This window comes from Coloeus monedula, assembly GCF_965178545.1.
Source record: "Coloeus monedula genome assembly, chromosome: Z".
NCBI classification, from domain to species: Eukaryota; Metazoa; Chordata; class Aves; order Passeriformes; family Corvidae; genus Coloeus; species Coloeus monedula.
In genome coordinates, this window is record NC_138822.1 from 12,265,044 (window position 1) to 12,283,228 (window position 18,185).

At 36.9% G+C, this 18,185-nt stretch overlaps 1 protein-coding gene across 1 annotated transcript in view; it reads right to left on the bottom strand.

Moving 5' to 3' along the window:
* Positions 1–4,284: 4,284 nt before the first annotated feature.
* PRDM6 (PR/SET domain 6) overlaps positions 4,285–18,185 on the bottom strand; it is a gene marked incomplete at both ends in the record, with an annotated part of 72,581 nt that continues 58,680 nt past the window's right edge. Inside the window, 2 exons of the mRNA XM_082300880.1 lie at positions 4,285–4,399; positions 11,371–11,547. Coding sequence (XP_082157006.1) covers positions 4,285–4,399; positions 11,371–11,547 — 292 coding nt within the window. The remainder of the gene's footprint in view (positions 4,400–11,370; positions 11,548–18,185) is intronic.

Genomic DNA, 18,185 nt, shown 5'->3' on the forward strand with positions numbered 1-18,185 from the left:
AGCTGGTAATGACAACTACAGCAAGGTGTGTTGATTATTTGAGGCTGCCTTCAATGCACAATCATTCAAGCATATTTGATTTTCTGCAGAACACACACAAAATTCCATAAATAATATTAACATAAGACAAAGGCTTAGGGTACAGTAATAGAAATGTTTTATTAATCAAATATATTTACATTTCTTCATCTTCTTTTTAAATGTGTGCCTGTTATTTTCATTTAAACACAATGTAATCTTTACATTTGATATCACAAGAATACAGCTACATGCATGACTTAATTGGTCCTTTACCGTAAAAAAGAGGCAATTTTATGAAGTTTAAAAAATGCAAGCAAACTGTTGATCTTTCTAATAACAGTGTCATTATTATTTTTATTACAACACAGGACCCCTTCAGCATACTCTACATCTATAGGGTGGATTTATGGACTTTTTCAGATTGACTTGATGATGTCAAAACTTCTAAAATCGAGGAATAAAAAGAAATTTCATGCAGTCCCAGAATATTTTATTTTCTGGAATCTTATCCACAGGAAGGACTTGGATGGAACAGAATAGCATTCTAATTGTAATTTCTAAAAAAATTCAAAGCAAATTAACTACTCTTAAAAACAATGAGGACTTAATTTTGGACATTCACCTATTTATTTGTTTGAAATCACACCATTTTTTTCGGATATAAGACAGCATCACATAACGCAATGGCACCATACAAAAAATAAATATGAATTTAAAGGACAGATGATGGTACCAAAAGTAAAAGATACACACATAATTTCTTGTGAGTTTCTAGTATGTAATGTGCTGTAATTTTTATATTATTCCAAATTCAGGTTTCTTTCATGGGAAGAAAATAAAATTGTATTTAAAACTATCATCTTTAGGGGCTATAACTGTAGGTTTATAAAGGACCTAAAGTCTTTCTGAAAGGCATAACTCTATGAACATATAAAATTTAATTCCACACTGAAAAAGAATCAGAACTAGGCACAGTTGTTAAGTATGATTTCCAACATGTTCAGGGTTGGACAAAAAAATTCAAAACCCAAAAACTTTTTTTTTTTACCAGACTACAAAACAGAGATGCCAAGTGCTTCAGAAATTCTGAAATGGCAGGCACATAATCACTACATTTAAAGATAATTGTATTACACTTACTGCTTTAGATTACTGTGTGCAAACACATATTGTATGCAGAATAGACCTAAATGTACATTGTTCTGCTGATAAACAAACTGAAACTCATTCAGCATTTGGGAAGTGTAGACAGGAACTGGATTCTGTTTAGTCCAAACCTAGAATATATTTTAGCTTGTTCATGGTGGTTTTGCATTTGCCATACTGTAACAGAATGCCAAATGTCATATTTGAGAAAACGCCACTCTGAAATCATGGGTTTTCACTGTATTGATTTTGTATGCTGCCAAAACTGTTGTAAAAATGCAATGTATAAATAATACAATAATTGAAATTATGTTTAGGCATATGGAAGGACAGAGTGATTTACACTAGAAAGAATTATTTGGAAGGAAAATAAAATAATGTCTGCAAACATACTACTCTAGTGCATTTTTTAAAAAATCCAGTACGATCTTGAAGTAATTGATCTTTACTTCACACCCATTCAGCAGAATATTTAGACATGTTTAAATGAAAACATACAAGTAAGCCTACCTGTAGTCAGCAGGGAACTTGCAATATCTGTAAGCACATACTTAGGTACTATTTGCACTACAGGACTTGAATACAGTGGAGTGCTCTTCACTGCCACTAACCTTGTCCCTGCACACCAGGGCACGGTTAGATAATGCAACAGCACAACTCACTGATCTAACAGAGCTCATGTTTGCTTTTCATGACACTTTCCCACTTACTCTATTTATAAATTTTCTGCTCTCTTGTTCTTTTTTTAACTGTTTGCTTGCAGAAATGATCTATAGATGCTGTCTGAATGTTAACTAAAAGTTGGTGCCTCCCCAGAATGTTACTTTACATTAAGTCACTTAAGGGAAAATGTGAACTACCAGGCATGAGTGTCTGAAAGGTTTAGGATTTTATTTTGGTTTCTCTGTTTCATTAGCCTTGCTAGGAACAAAACAATGTTCAAATAGTCACGTTTAAGTTAAAAGTCTTCCTACCCAGCTTCCCATGCTTTGAACCTAAAAACAAACAAACAAACACATTTATATAGTAGCTAAGAGTTTCTCATATTTTTGAGGATAGAATCAGGCAGGTGACAGAATTGCTCACTCCCCAAATCTCTGCACTGAGAAACAGAGCTGAACACTCATAGGGATGAAGCTTCTGTATGAGATAATCTGGTACTTGCTAGAACAATGATAAAAAAATCTTTTTTTCCCAAGATGTTTTTTACATTTTTAATGGCCAAACACAAATACTCCTGAAGTAATTCCCTGCAAAGTTTTGGAAACTCCAGATTCCTCAGTGTAGTTTCTGCAATATAATTAATGAACATCATGCAATACGGATGTCTTAGCTTTTAAACTCCTTTTAAATGCATTTGAATTTTATTGTAAGCTCTTCTTCTGCTTGAGCTCTTTGCAGAATTCATAAATGGTCTGAACCTGGTATTAAATTTGTAGCTGATTCTGTCTAGCCCTTTACAGAACTGGATACTTTATTCTCTACCTATTTAAAATCATCCCCATAAATGTGTTTAAAATATTTAATATAATCAACTGAGCCCTTATGAGCCACTCAGCACTTCAGTTTTGGTGCAAAACTGAATTATTCTGTTTTAATCCCCATAATCTCCACAATTTTATTTTGCAGTTTTACCTTATGATAAAGCATGACCTCAGACTGCTTAGGTTTTGCTTCTTTGTGATCGTGGTTTTCTTTCTTTTATTTTAATTTCTTTTTTTTTTTTTTCCTGTTTTTTTTCTGTTTTTTTTCCTTTTTTTAAAACACTTTTATCAATCTACAGCTCTAGCATTGAGACAACCAATATATAAACAAACACTGCTGGTCTCTAAAAGTGAAAACATAATTTGATTAGACAAAATCATGAAATCTGAAATACATCATGGATAAAAGCATGAAAAAAAGCCAATGTGGAAACTGTTAAATCAAACCAATGTAATGACATCTGAGCTTTTTACATTGATGTTGGGAATATTTTGGCTTTCTTCATTCACTGTACCAGGCAAATTTCCATTAAGTGAATACTATGAAGCCTCCAAGAAATTTACAAAGAGTCTGTGTTCAGATTTATCCTTTGTTTTGAAACTCAGCCTCACTGTATTGAAAGCTTCATCTAATACAGGAGCACTTCCAATTTGATCCAAACAACTGACTAAAAATATTAATGGACTATAGTTTGGATTTCTGATTGGTTTTCCTAGAAATCAACATGATGTTAAATGAGTTGCCCAAACTAAAAGTATCTTCTTGGTTTTCTGCTCTGCATAATATGATTTACACATGGACTGGAATATTTAGTGTTTAAAATACTTTCTACCGCCTCTGTCTTTCATAGCTATTAGACTGAATTTGAAAGCTCTATTAGTTTAACATAGTTTTCCTACTTGTTTCTTTATATAATGTATATTTGCGATATACAACATTCCATTTTTTTTTTACTATTTTTTCATTTTTTCTTTTTGTTTTTGTTTTTTGTTTTTTTTTTTTTTTTCCACAGAATGCCAATGCCAATGCAAACTACTTGCATGAAAAAGTGCACACAATGTGAGGCATGAGACTATGGAAATGGAATGCCCTTTGGTCTGAGGTGACTGACACTGACCCAGGTGTAGCTCTTGATCACTTCCCATCCCACACAGCAACTTCTATTACAGCCATGTCAAGATCAACTTAGCCCAGCCCAGCCAAATGTACAGATTACATCTGGGTCCTTGGAGTCATGCTACAAAAAAAGGTGCAACAATAAACAAGTCCATGTGCATTCTCAGTCATAACTATGAGCAGAAGAACCCTTGAGATTCCTCACTTTGGCATTAAATAACAATTATAAAGGCTTTTAGAATTAAAGCAATACATGGAGGGACTTGAAATGTTAACAGCCCCAAGTAACTTGTCAATTGAAATAAGACTCATCCCTAGTCATAAATAAATAATCTCTTTCCTGGTCTCACTTCCATGCCAGGATCAATATCTCTTAACATCTTACTTATTTTATTACTGCTTTTGGTTTTCTGGGACTGATTGAAAGTTGCTCAGAGGAAATCTTTGGTTTTGCTTAAGTGTCCATGACATTTAATCATGACTTTCCTTGCAGTTTAATTCCAACCAGTCAATCAGTTAATCCACTTCAATTGATTCTGTGCTCTCTGTTATTGGCTTGCACTCATTGGGCATCCTCTGGTGTCGACTCAGCTGGGTGGCTTGTGTGAAGCTCCTCTCACACCTCTCGCACCTGGTGAAGGCAAGAAAGAAAATTGAGACCAGGGAGCTGCTTGGGGGGGGGTGATGGGCTTTGTCTCATCCTGCCTAATCAGAACAGACACTCAAAAGTGGCTTCAGATTTTACTGGCTCAAGAGGTTTAATTGGTGGCTACTTCCAAGGCCTTGATGCCTATGATGGGACAAGGCCTGTCTGATTCAGAACAGAGGAATCTGTCAATAGACAGGGGGAAGGTGATTTCTCCAGGGGGGCCTGTCCTGCTGTAGCTCTGATCACTGTCAGTTCAAATAGATAAAGAACAAAAAGAGATTTTTAGGAGTGAGCCATCAAAGAAGCAGCTTGTCTGCAGTTTTCTGCTCTGTAACCCCTAAGAGAAATTGATGACAAATAGAATTTCACCTTCTGCTTTTTTAAAATCCAGGATTGCCTATTGGAGGATGAGAAATCACAAAGCAGTAATCACTCAGTCCTAGAAAAGAGAAAACTCTTTGTCTATCTGATCTATGTAGTGGGATTCATTTTAAATAGGCACATAGAGATAGTGGTTACTTAATTATCTGCGAACATCCACAAAATCTGAGAAATCTGTGGGTTGAGCAAGAGCTCGTAAGAGCCATCAGTGTTGCTTCACTGTCTTTTACATTGTCTCTGTCTCTAGGCTGTCCTCTCTTAGAGAACCATAATCTTTGAGAAAAATACTGTGTGAATGAATGAACAAAGCCATGGAATTTTGGAGAGGACAGACTAGGGGCTATTGTTACCTTGGAATTAATCCCTTATCCCTGCTCTTAAAGACAAACTACTGTATTTAATCTCCCAAATGCTGCCTCCTTAATTTGCATTCTGAGCACTAGAGAGGGTTGTTTGATGAGTCACAAACATGGATGGAGCAGATCCTTCTTGCATGTTGCTTGTTCCAAAAGCCATCTTTGGTTTAACGGTACCCTGTGATGTTTTATCTTCAAATAAGATTATCATAAAAGTATCACTACAATGAATTCTTCACCTTCAAAGGAGATGTGAGGAAAACACAGGACTCAGCTAATTAATCTGTCTCTCTTCACTGATGTGCATGATAGAAAGTGAACTGTCAGTGATCTGCTTATTAAAAAAAAATATTTACACATACCCATAATTGTGGGTATTCTTCACATTAGTAATTTTTAGTGATAAAGTTCTGCTTCAGGAATATTTAGCACAGACGTTACAGAGTTACAGACGTTACAGAGTCATTCATCCAGGTTACTATACCAATCTAAAATGTCTACACTTTTAAGTTGTATTTCCTTGATTGTCTTTCATGGAATATTTTTAGCATCCTATGCCACTGTTAAAAACTGCACTGTGATCTTGACAAATGTAAAATGTCAGCTTTAATGTATCAGACCTATCAGCTCAATGAAAATAACTCAGAAGTATTGATTACTTAATGATTTTTGGGGTATTCATTAACGTCTATGTGCAGATCATCCACTCTCCAGAGCTCCTGAAGTGCTGATGACACATTAGTGTACTGCTGATTGTTTATTAGAAAACTGATTACTTACTGGATTAGTGTGTCAAAATATACTACCTTTCATTGCTTGACAAACTTGCAAATTATTGTATTATTTTTATATACATACATATATATCTATCACAGAGGCATTATAATCAATTTTAAGGCTGGGGGGTTAACTTAGTCTGTGTGAGATATTACTGTCTGCTTGAACTTGATAGTTTTGTTATTTTGATGTCTACAAAGACAAGTACTTTGCTTGCTGAGTAATAGGAGGCTTGGATCCTTGCCTAACTAAGCTGTAAGTGATACAGTTGCAAAATAACCTATAAAATCAGGTGTGACAACATCTGATTTTATGAGAGTGGGTAAGTAAATGAAATACAGGGTAACAGGATGCCTAGGTACCTGTAGTGACTTAGGCTATAAAGTGATCAAAAGACAATGTCACCCACTAAAATCATTTGCTGTGGCAGGCCTCCTCACCCTTTCTGGAAGTTTTCTGGGAGGCTAGAACTGGGCACTGCATTCACTCAGCACCTTGCATTGCTCATGAAAGTGCAGAGCAAGGTTTACCATATTTCTTTAAAATGTAACTTCCCATCCTTTATCCACAAGATTCTTCTATTGTGGGAGTGCTCTACCTTCCCAGATACAGGCTGATGCACTAACATAAAGTCACAGGAAAGAACGATGCTAGAGAGAGAACAGAAAAAGAATAAATCTCTTACTACAAGAATCTACCCTTTGAACAGGAGGGCTGTGGATGCCAAGTGTTGCTGCTGGTCAAACAGTGATGTCTGCACTTATACAGCCCTTGGGCAAAAGTCAGAATAAAGCCTCTGGCAAGGCACTTAATTCCCCTATCTTTCTCTTGTACCTGGATAACCTTCAGATAGTACCCAAGGTGCCTAGGATTTTTTAGGCACTTCCAAACGATATGGCTTTCGGGACCATAGTTTTGGATATGTAAGTACCCAGCTTATGGGCAGAGATCTGTACTAGGCTCCTGATTCCTCTTTTCAGTGTGTTCCAGAGGAGTTGGTACTGGATACAAACTGATAGAAAAGGTGAAGATAATAGTGTCACAGCAGTCAGCATTACTGTCTCACAGTAGGTAGGAATGGGAGGAAGGGCAGGAATATTTTTCTTCTGAGTTGTGATGTACTCTCTGTAGTCTCTCCTTCTATCAACCATTCTTTCCCAGCCCATCATAGCAGAAAAACCACTCCCATAAGCTCTGTCCATGAGACTGGTGACCATGTGTATGTTTTTGTGTGCACATTCCTGTACCATAACCCATACATGTTTAATGTTGTGGTGGAAAGTTGAACAGTAGTCAAAAACGTCAGAAAGGAAAAAGAGTCCATATCCCTTGTGACCACCCACCAAGCAACCATGGGGCTGAGCCCAAGCCTGACTGCTAGACATACCAAATTTTGGCTAAGCCTACACTGTAGATACATGTATTGGCAATAATGACACTTATTAACTGAGATAAAATTTAATTTCCAGTTAGGGCCATCTGATGGCGTTTGAATGGAATTTAAACAGCTCCAGACACATATAGGTCCAAAGCAATCCCAAAGTCCTCAAACAAGTAGATACCATCAGTGAAAACTGGATCCATATTATCTCCTTTTACAATGTATGTGTACACTATAATTGTAAGGAACAATATATTATAGCATTCAATCTACTCAATCTCAAGGCTTCACTCTACCACAGGGTTTCCTAGTATGATTTGCTTGGGTTGAGGTGATAAGCAGAATTGTTGTTGAGTTAACAAAGTGCACCGATAGTTTAAGGATATTTCTACCATACTGGGGTTTCTGATTTTGTTTAGATATCCCTCATTGTTGCTGGTCTGCTTGTTTGCTCCACAGTGCTTTCAAAACATTGACGTTGAGGATTACAGAGAGGATTGGTTTAATTTGCACATTTATATCAACCTCTGTGAAAGGCTTTGGATGGAGAAAATGCTGAGGGTCTATTTTAGAGAAAAATATATTGATTTGATACTTTTAAAATAAACATTTTAAGATTTCATTCAACAAATACATTTAACACTAGATTTTAAACTCCTTTGACAGGGTAACAAAAATCCAAGAAAAATAACCAACCAAAAAAAACCCCACTTGACAACACTGAGACATCACTGCAAGTACAACATACATATTCAACCTGAAATGAATGCACCTCAGTTTTGCATTTCAGTAAGAAACAGTGTAAAGCATGTGAGCTACTGCAAGCTGAAAGAATCTTTCCTCTTAATTCTTCTGGGTTGATTCCTAAATATTAGATCTTCGCATAAGCCCTATTCTGCAGGCAAGTCCCCTTAGCATTTTTTTTATTTTGCTGAAATGGAAGCAGGGAGAGGGTGAGAAAAAGTTTAGAGAAGGGAGGTGACAAATAATTTTCCTTTTTTTCCTACATTTTAATTTACTTAAGAGCTTTGTTCCCAGACTACCAGCCATAGTGGAGTCTTCAGTAAGATAAGAATACACAAAAACTTTACAGTGGTGAGGCTGGCTTGATAGCTTGTGATGACATGAAAAGAAATCCCTCCTAACTGGACCTGCAGTCCAGGCAATTCAGCTAAAGCTTTGACTACAGATAACCTCACTTAGCATTGTTATCTTAATGAAAAGCAAATAGAAAAGTCTTCCACCATACATTCAAAGTTACACAGGACCTACAAAGAAAATGCCTTCTCACAGAAAAAGCTTTTTAACCAATCCCAAACTTCCTCTTACAATTAATTTGAAATATTTTTTAAAATGCTGTCCTTGTATGTTCATCATTTTAACAACCAAGTTCTGGAAATAATATGCATACAAACATACTTAGTGTTTAACACTGCTGACTTAATCAATGCTCACTCTAATCTATCTGTATACCACTTAAGAACAGAGCTGCCTTATTGCACTAGAAATCATGAGATTGCGTTCACAGCAGAAGCACATTTAAAACTGAACTTAGTAACATCTTCAAAATTATATCTGTTATTTTTAAAGTAAATTAGCTATAATTTGATTACTTTATCTATGCATGACAATTCTTTATAATATTAATAATATTAGTTAATAGAAGTGTGTAAATCACAACAAATACAAACTTCTCTGAGGTACAGAAACACCATCTCAGTGGACTTTTCCATCATACATTTTTTTTTTAATGGAAAGTTTAGATTCAAAATTGCTTCATAAACAAACATTTTAAATCTAAATTGTATTATCAAGATACAGATATCCTGTTTGTTCTCTTTATGGTTCTTTCTTACTAGAATTTGTTGAGGGCTTTTTCCTAAACTTTCTTAATACAGGATCTTGCGCAGCCCTTTTCCAAAGGAGGATCTAAATGGTGATGAGACATCAAGATGAGCTGCAGCTATCTCTTTTTTCTCCAGCAGAGATAGTAGATTGATTTCTGGATAAGTTTTCTGCCCCTCCTCTCTCAAATGCAAGCAGCCCTGTGTAAAAGACAAATCTGCCCTTTTGAACAGCTTGCAGGATCAAGGCTTATGTGTCCTCTTATCTGACTAGCAGGGATGGGAAGATCTGCAGCTCCAGTTTTAGCTTCATGTGAAGTTCCTAGTCAGCTTACTGCAGATACTTCAACAAGCCTTCCAGAGAGAAAATGGTACTACTCTTTCTAGGGCTTAAGGAAGAAACTGAAGAAACATCTTGCAAGATTGAAATTAGGCCATACATCATAAAGAACCAGTACAAGGCATACACTTTTTTTTTTGTTGTTCTGTCCTGCAACTTAAGGAATAGCCAGACACATCCTGGAATACTTAAATACTTCCACATGATCAGGGCAAAACAAAAAATCCAACCAAACAAATCCCAGATCACTGGTTAGTTGTAGTACATACCTTAAGCTCTTTCACAAATGAAATTGTGCTGTAATCAAGCTCATTTTGGAAAAGGGGAAAAAATTAGTAAACCATAGGGGGAAAATAATGACTCTAAATGGGGCAAAATAGCAGATCTATTGGAAACATGACAAAAACAGGATGTTAACGAAAAAATTAAGTGGAGTCAACAAGGTTACACATAAGTAACACCTTAACATTAAATGAAATCTATTTTCCATTTTGACCTGGAAACCTCTTCCATTAATTACTAAAATCTATTTACACAGCAGCTAGATAAAATCAATCTGATTGCTCACACCATTTTTGGCTCGCTTTCTATAGGCTTTGAGCATTCAACAGAGGGGCTCAAGAGAAGCCAATATTTAGATGTTCTCAGTTTCTGTGTTTTGCCTCCTACAACATTATCCTAGCCATTATTTCTGGTATGCAAGTTCTTCTGTACTGGAGATGCAGCATTTTGTTCCTGGCTCTGTCCCCTCACCCACAGCAAAGACATGTATGGAGGCCATGCTTCCTTCCAACCTTATATGGAGGCAAAGCGGGTTCACCAGTATCTCTGTCGGGCTTGTTACGAGGGGTTCTGACAGGCCCCATGGCTGAGCTCTCTTACATTAACCAGATCAAAAGCACAGTTTGGCAAAAGTAGAAAAAAAAGGCAAATAGAGAAAAGCAGACAGAGAACAGACAGTACTCCTAGAACTGAGACACAAACCTTCTTCTACCCTTACTCCCCTTCCTCCTAGGAACATCCAGGAAGCTTCCAAAAGAAGTGATATCAATACATTAGGTGGACTTGTTCCAGCTGCAACATACATATACTCTGAGCCTGCCAGTTCAGCCAAGACAAAGACACAAGTATGGGAAATATTTCTTCTGCCTTGGAGAACACTTCCTGTTAGGTAGGCAGAGTCCTGCACAACAGAAGGTAATATACACCTGGATCAGCTGTACTATGGCTGGAAATGGGCACTGCTGGAAGATTTCTGAGACAGGTATGTGCTTAGCTTTAATATCAGTAATTAGAAACCTCATAAATTAAAAAAATCTGTTTAATGCAAAATCATCTTTATCTGATTACTTATTTTTTTCTTATATCTTGGCCAACTTAACACTGTCAATTTATTATTATGATCTTTCAAAACTTATGCTACAAGCCAGGGTTACATTTTCTATCCAGTGATTCTGAGACTAAAAGAAAGTGCATATTTCTCCCCATATTTAACCAGAACCAAATTAGCTTTTAGGTGAAGCTCCATCTACCTCAGCATATAGACATCAAAGAATTATATTAACATTCTTACAGCATGGCCTGTCCCAGTCTTGATCGTATTTTCAGCTATGGTTCTCTGGCAGCAGCTTGCCACTTAATTAAAACAATCAAGATATCATTAGAGAACAGAAAATTGCACAAGGCTTTCAAGAAACCCAAAACCAAACCCTTATAAATTCTGATTTTAACAGCACCACTAACTGTTTTACCTGATGGTCTGACCTTGGCTTTTAAGAGAACCTCTGCCATGTGCTGGTGACGCTAGTGAGCAGCAGCAATGCATTTCTCCCTCTAATCTCAGCTGGCAAAAGCTGTTGGCTTTAAGTACTTACTTGAAGGGCTTTTCCCCCGTGTGTGTCCGGATGTGATTGTTGAGTGTTGTGGCACCAGCAAAGGCACGCCCGCAGTAGCCACACTTGAAAGGCCTGTCGCTGGAGTGCGTAACAACGTGGTTCCTCAGCTCTGAGGGCTGGGAGAAAGACTGGGAGCAGTGACCACACTGGTAGGGCCTGCAATGGGAAAGAGAAACAGCATGTCATCAGTGCTTTCTGTTGGCATGAGCAGGAAACCATACAGGAGGGAGCACCTGATCTTCCTAGTGATTTCCAAAGAGAACTGTGGGTGCAGTTCTCTGGGTTTTTCTTGGGAGACGCATACCCAAAACTTCATGACCTCTTTAACAAATGTGAAATTCTTGGGCAGGAATTAACTGAGAGTCTATGGGGGCCCACAAACCGCAATTCAGAGAACCCATGATCCTGCACTGCACATCATATGCCTACCCTAATTCTCTCAAACTCAATACAGTGCTCCTTAGTCAAAAAAAAAAAGATCCACACACATCGGAGCTAAGGGACTCATGAAATCCTCTGTCTGTTGATGCCAGCTACAGTCTTACCTACGAAAGCATGTCTGATGGCTATGTGCATATCTTAGCTGTATTCTGGAGCTACTCACAATTAAACTCCTCATAATGCCTTGGAGGCTTTTAGAAATCACCTATTTCAATAAGAGACTTGGAAAAAATGACCACCGTATTACAATTACCTTTTGATTTTCTTACTTCTGTTGAAAATTTTTGCATTTTATTAACATTTTTCTCCCATCCAGATTGAAAATACCTTTTTTGTGGATCTTGAAAGGCAACCCAGAACTCAGCTTTTCAACAACACATTTTGTTAAAAGTAAACATAACAAACAAACACACAAAACTGACCAATATGTTACAAATTCAGAATCATAACAAGCAGACTGCAAACACAGAAAAAAAAAGCATACAAGACAGCAATGTGAGACTAGTCTGCTGAAATACTAACTAAAATAAAATGCCAAGAAACCATGTCTGTATATTTCTCTTTGGTAAAAGTGGCTTAATATCAACATCCTACAGGGGGATTTTCCATTTCATATTTGTTTTAAGTTACTGGCAGATTACTAAATGCTCATTAGACTTTTTGTTAAGAAAATTAAGATTTTTTTTTCTGGAGGGGTAATAATGATTTTTACCCTACACAACATTTTAACTCTTGGTGTCTGCGTTTCCAGTGCCAATGGCCAACACAACCTAATTGCTCTCTCTGTAATAAATGTATATGTTTAAATGGCTAGAAACCAAAACTAAAGAGAAAGACACAATGGTGACCAGGCATGTACAATTCAATTAAGTGCAAAATAAAGTGAACTATCTCATTTGTCAAGTGAACTGCTTAATTGTGGTACTTGCATCACTGAACACAAATACTATTATTTTACGGTGCTTCAGAGCACTGAACCCTGATTGTAGAATTTTTTAGCTTGATTAATAGCTCAGTATTCATCAATAACTCAATACCTTACAATTTTAATTACTTGCATTTGAAAATCTAACTACTCTCCAACAAGTCTGAAAGTAATATATAAAAGCTCTGGAAAGGTAATTTAGATTATGTGTTCCTTAAAGATACACAGATATATGTAAAACAATATTTTAAAAAACCAAAAAAACAACAAACTGATTATCTATTTCTCTTACTGGAAGACAAGTAGTAACATGTTCACTTTTCTTGGAGTCCAAATTTAATTTGCATAGAAAATATTTATCAAATTTGGCATGAAATTTCAGGAGTTGGTAAAACAGAGATGATTGGTGAATGTGGACTTACTTGCATGGATATTCTCAAATCAAACATTTTTAAGCAAAATAATGCGATAATATATGCTGTATCCAAGAAACATTGATTTTTTTAATAGTGAAGGAGGCCATTAACATCTATTAGCCTCTGGTTATCTATTTTTAACAGTGACCACGAAAAATGATACAATGCTACATAAAACCAATTAATCTTTTATCTTTTTAACAGTCAATGTGATTAATTTAATGCAGTGAAAATACACACTGTATCTTGTCTGTAAACAGTCAAAATTTCAAACCAAATATGAGTGAATATTGTGATACCAAAAAATATGGGTTCACCCCTTACACTGGCTCAAAATAAATGTCTTCTTTACAAAGTATTCAAAATGTATTTCACTGGCTTATGATGAAGAAAATAAGCCCTGTAAAGATCACCTATTGTTAGATCACTTTGACTGCATTTTTCTGATTCATCCACATCTTGGGAGAAAAACTATTAAAGGAGTAACCCTTCTCTTTGCAAAGGATGCATTTATCCAGTTTATACCCAGGTAATTCTGATTAACACTAAAATGTGTATTTTTTTATAAAAGCTTAGATACATGACACACATTAAGCAAAATTAATTTTAAAAAGAGAGCCTAAAAATGCATTCAAATACTGTAACAGCTTAAAAAAGCTGTAGTTTGGACAATTACAGATTTAAATATGCCAACTTCTGACAACTTTGGATACTACTACGTTTCAAAGAGCAAAAAGAATTGCATTCAATAAGTACAAAAGTTATCATTCTGTTCTCTGGTAACCATTTTACTGTGCTCAGAATTTTTTTCTTGGAATAAAATCAATATGTTATTTTTCAAAAAAAAATGAAAGTGGTGCTGAAGTACTGAACACAAGCAATGCTCGGTTCAGTGAGTACATTGACATGGGCAGAGCACGCCTGCCTTTGATGTAGCAGTTATGTCTTCTGCCAGCACTTTTGTCTGCACTGGCACAATGAATTAAGATGGTGACCTTGCTATAACAGAGTTTTGCAGGAAGAAGGAACAGGGACAAAGTGACAGAAGTGTTGGTCTTCATAGGCTGTACTTTCAAAAATCCACTGCTGGGCTGAATGCACTCCCAGCTCAGAAAAACTCATTTCCTTGGAATAACCAATACCTATATTGTACCTTCTTGAGCTTCACAGTATCCATGTGAATCAAAATCTTACAGATAGTAATTTTGCACTACAGTTAAGAACAGCTAAACTGTTTACAGCAATGTACAGATGAGAATGATGACAGCCATCAAAAGCAGTTCTAATATTTTTTATTAAACACCTAGCTACATGGGGGCTTTTAGCTCCACACCTTTCTTTTTGGGCTCAAAGAAAGGAAATCTACTTACTCAGAAGAAAATTTTCCTGTTGGAAAAATTACACTGTCGTCATTAATCACATGCATCATTGATAAGGTATCTAAGTTTACTGACAAGTAGAATCCACCAGATTTTTGGAGAGACCCTAATCCTACAGTCTCTGACTGTATGATGGCCCACTATAGGAACACAGACCATCTGAAGAAATTCAGAGCGCAATTCTAATGTAATAGTTTTCATGTTTTGCGGTAATTTATATTTTGAGCTTTTCCAAGTTGTGCAAGTCACATTTTTCAAAACAAAAATGCTAAGGAATAAATTTTGCTCTCTAAGCTAGACAATCTCTTAAATGATTTTGCTCTTTGGTGATGTCTTTTCCTCTCTTAAAAATTTCTTACTTTTGCAACTGATACTTTTCTGTGTGAAAATACATCATGTATGGGACCAGTTCAAAACTCATGTTCTGCTGTAAGGCCTACTGAACCCCACCAAAGCTCATGCTTTGTGCAGGGGACGTAAAACCCTTAATGTGTACAAAGCATGTTAAGAGAAAAGAATAGAAAAATCCATATCCTTTCATCTGGAATAGCTACTGACAGACAACTGTACATTTAGATTGATTCTTTTTAGATTTTCATTTAACAAAATTGACATAGCTTTATTTGTCTTTCACTATTCCTCTGCTAAAAAAATATATTTTCCAAATTCTTACTCCTAAGTATACCTAAGCCTTATAAATTTAATTTCTAAATCTTAAATTATTAACTCTTTGAATTATTAGAATCTTGAAAAATCCAATCATTATTATCCAACGCATTTTTAAATTATTTCCATTATGATGAATAGGTTTTTAGTGTGGCCTCTTTGGAAGTGAATTTGCTCTTTTCAAGGGGCATATGGAATTCTAGTGCAATTCTTAGAAGAGAAATTCCTTGTGAGCTCCCAAATACTAGTAACTCTATTAGTGAAACACTCTCATCCCAGAGAGACAAAACAGCACAGCACAGTAATTCTTTTCCCTGAGAAAGAACTAGAAAACCACCAGTTGAAAGGAGAGGCTGGCATGTGGTTGAAAGTGCTTTTCTTCCTGTTGAGGGTTAAGAAGTAGAAAATCAACATGATCATGGAATTGCAGAATGGTCTGTGTTGAAAGGGGCCTTAAGACCAGCTTGTTTCCACCGCCCTGCTATCGGCAGGGACACCTTCCACTCAAGGCCCCATCCCATTTGGCCTTGATTATTCCCAGGACGGGGCATCAACAGCTTCTCTGGGAAAATTTCCAGTCTGTCTCACCACCCTCACACCAAAAAATTTCATTCTTATGTCCAATGTAAATTTACCCTCTTTCGGTTTAAGGCCATTTTCCCTTGTTCTATCACTAAATGTCCTCACAAAAAGTCTCTCTCTAGCTTTCTCACAGGCCTCTGTGGGTACTGGAAGGCTCATATATGATCTTCTACAGCAGGCAGTTTTTTGTTCTCCCAGTCCCTGCCTTTGGCTTCTGTGACGTGGTGGTGTGACTGGAATACTTGCCAGTGAATTTGCTGACTAGCTCAGCCTTTTCCATGTCCCAGGTCACCAGGCCTTCTGCTTCCTTTTAGAGAGGGTCCGCATTTTCCCTAGTCTTCCTTTTATCACCAATGTAACAACAGAAGCTTTTGTTGTCCTAGATGTCCCTGCCCACATTTAATCCTATCAGGGTTTTAGCTTTCCTAAAGAGATCTCTGACTGCTTAGAGAATCTGTCTGTATATCTCCCAGACTACCTGTCTGTGCTTCCATCCTCGATGGGCTTCCTTTTTGCCTTTGAATTCATCCAGGAATTCCCCATTCATCCATGCAGGCCTCCTGGTGATTTTGCCTGACTTCCTCTTTGCTCCTGAGCTTGGAAGACATGATTTGATCTCGTGGTCGCGAAGAGTGGAACACAGGGCTCCCTTGAACCCAGGACAGCTTTCAACATTGTTATAGTGGGGAGGCTGCCACACCACAACCTCTGCACGGAACTCCAAAAGCAGGGCAGGTTGAAGTGGGGCCAGCATCAGCTTTCAGGACCAGGCCTTTGTACAATGCACAGCTTTAAGAGCACAGCTGCAGTCAGAGGAGTTAGGTCACAGTTGTGCTCATAGGACGGTATTTTTGAGGAATGCCCTCTTCTAGCAAGTTGAATTAAGACTGGAGAACAAAGTGACGCTTCAGGATACTGCTAACTTGCGCACAGAAACATCCCTGGCAGAGGCATGGGGGGCTACCTTCACTGCCTCTGGGCTCCACATCCCCTGCTGCCTTGGGGTTCCCCTTAGGCAGCACAACTGCTCTTCCAAGCACCTCGGGCACCATGCAGCAGCAGGGATGGCAGAGCTGGACCTGCTGGGAGTTCTGCAATCATCTGTTACAAATGCTTGTGCAGAAACTAGCAAAAGCAGAAAGCCAGCACACTTGGAGCATCTGCAAGCTTCTCAAGCTGACAGGGAGAGCTGCTGCTCTGTACACCCATTATTGTTATTAGTTCTGAGTCCTGGGCACTTGCAAACCTTTATGAAAAGTTTATGCACGAACCAGCATTAAATTCAGCATGAAGTTTATTTTAACTGAGCAATACTCAATAAACAGAAATAGACAATTCTTGTTCAACACACATAATTTTTCTAAGTCTGTTTTGGAGAGATTCAAATCAATTAGTGGACTTGGGGAGAGCATCAAGGTCAAAGACACAGAACCTATAAAGAAAATATAAATAGAAAATGGACTAAGCCATGATCTTAGAGAAAAAGATCTATTAATTTGGTAACTTCAACTTCCTGTTAAGAAAAACAAAACAAAACAAAACAAAACAAAACAAAACAAAACAAAAGTTACTATTTAATATTGAGGTGGTACAGCAAAACATGAGTAAAATAGTATCTTTTGAGTAAACAAGAATTGTGAGTGCCAGATCACACCCATAATCTATCATCCATGAACACATTTATGGAGTGTGCTTTCCCTCGGATTATCAACTTGAATACCTGGTAATCAATGAGAATATATATCACACAGATGTACAGGTTGTACATGAAAATATGCCACACAAAACTCTTGAGAACTGAAGACTTCTGCCTTCCCTCAACACCAATGTATCCTTAATCTGGTGATCATAGTGAGGTGGAAGAGCAATGTCATTAAAAAAGACTGTCATTATCAGAAAAGTGGTTACTGTTAAAAAAAAAACAAAACCAACTTCTCTAGAAATTGTTCACTATAACAAAGAGTTTTGGTTAGACCCTTTTTTTAGCCTTCCAATAGGATTGTTGGGAACTTCTGCAGCAGAAGGGAGGAAATAATTAAAAAAGGAAATTTAAAAAAAAATTCAACAAAACAAACAGAAAAACCTCACCAAAATGGACTTTCAACTCTTGCTTCCAGAAATATTTTATCAAACAGCTTCTGTCTGGTCAAGGCTTGAAAAAAGTCTCAAAGACTCAGAAGGTCCCAGTATTCAAGATTTTATGGATTTAAATTTCCACCTCCCGTACCCACTTCAACCCCAATTACCATTAACGTCAAAGAGAAGCCCTAGAAAATGTAACAAGCTAAAAAAAAATTCAGTGGAAAGGGAGAAGTAAAATACAAGTAAACCAGTAAGTAATTAAAAGTCAATTTAAATTAAAATCTTAAAATAAAACAAAAAACC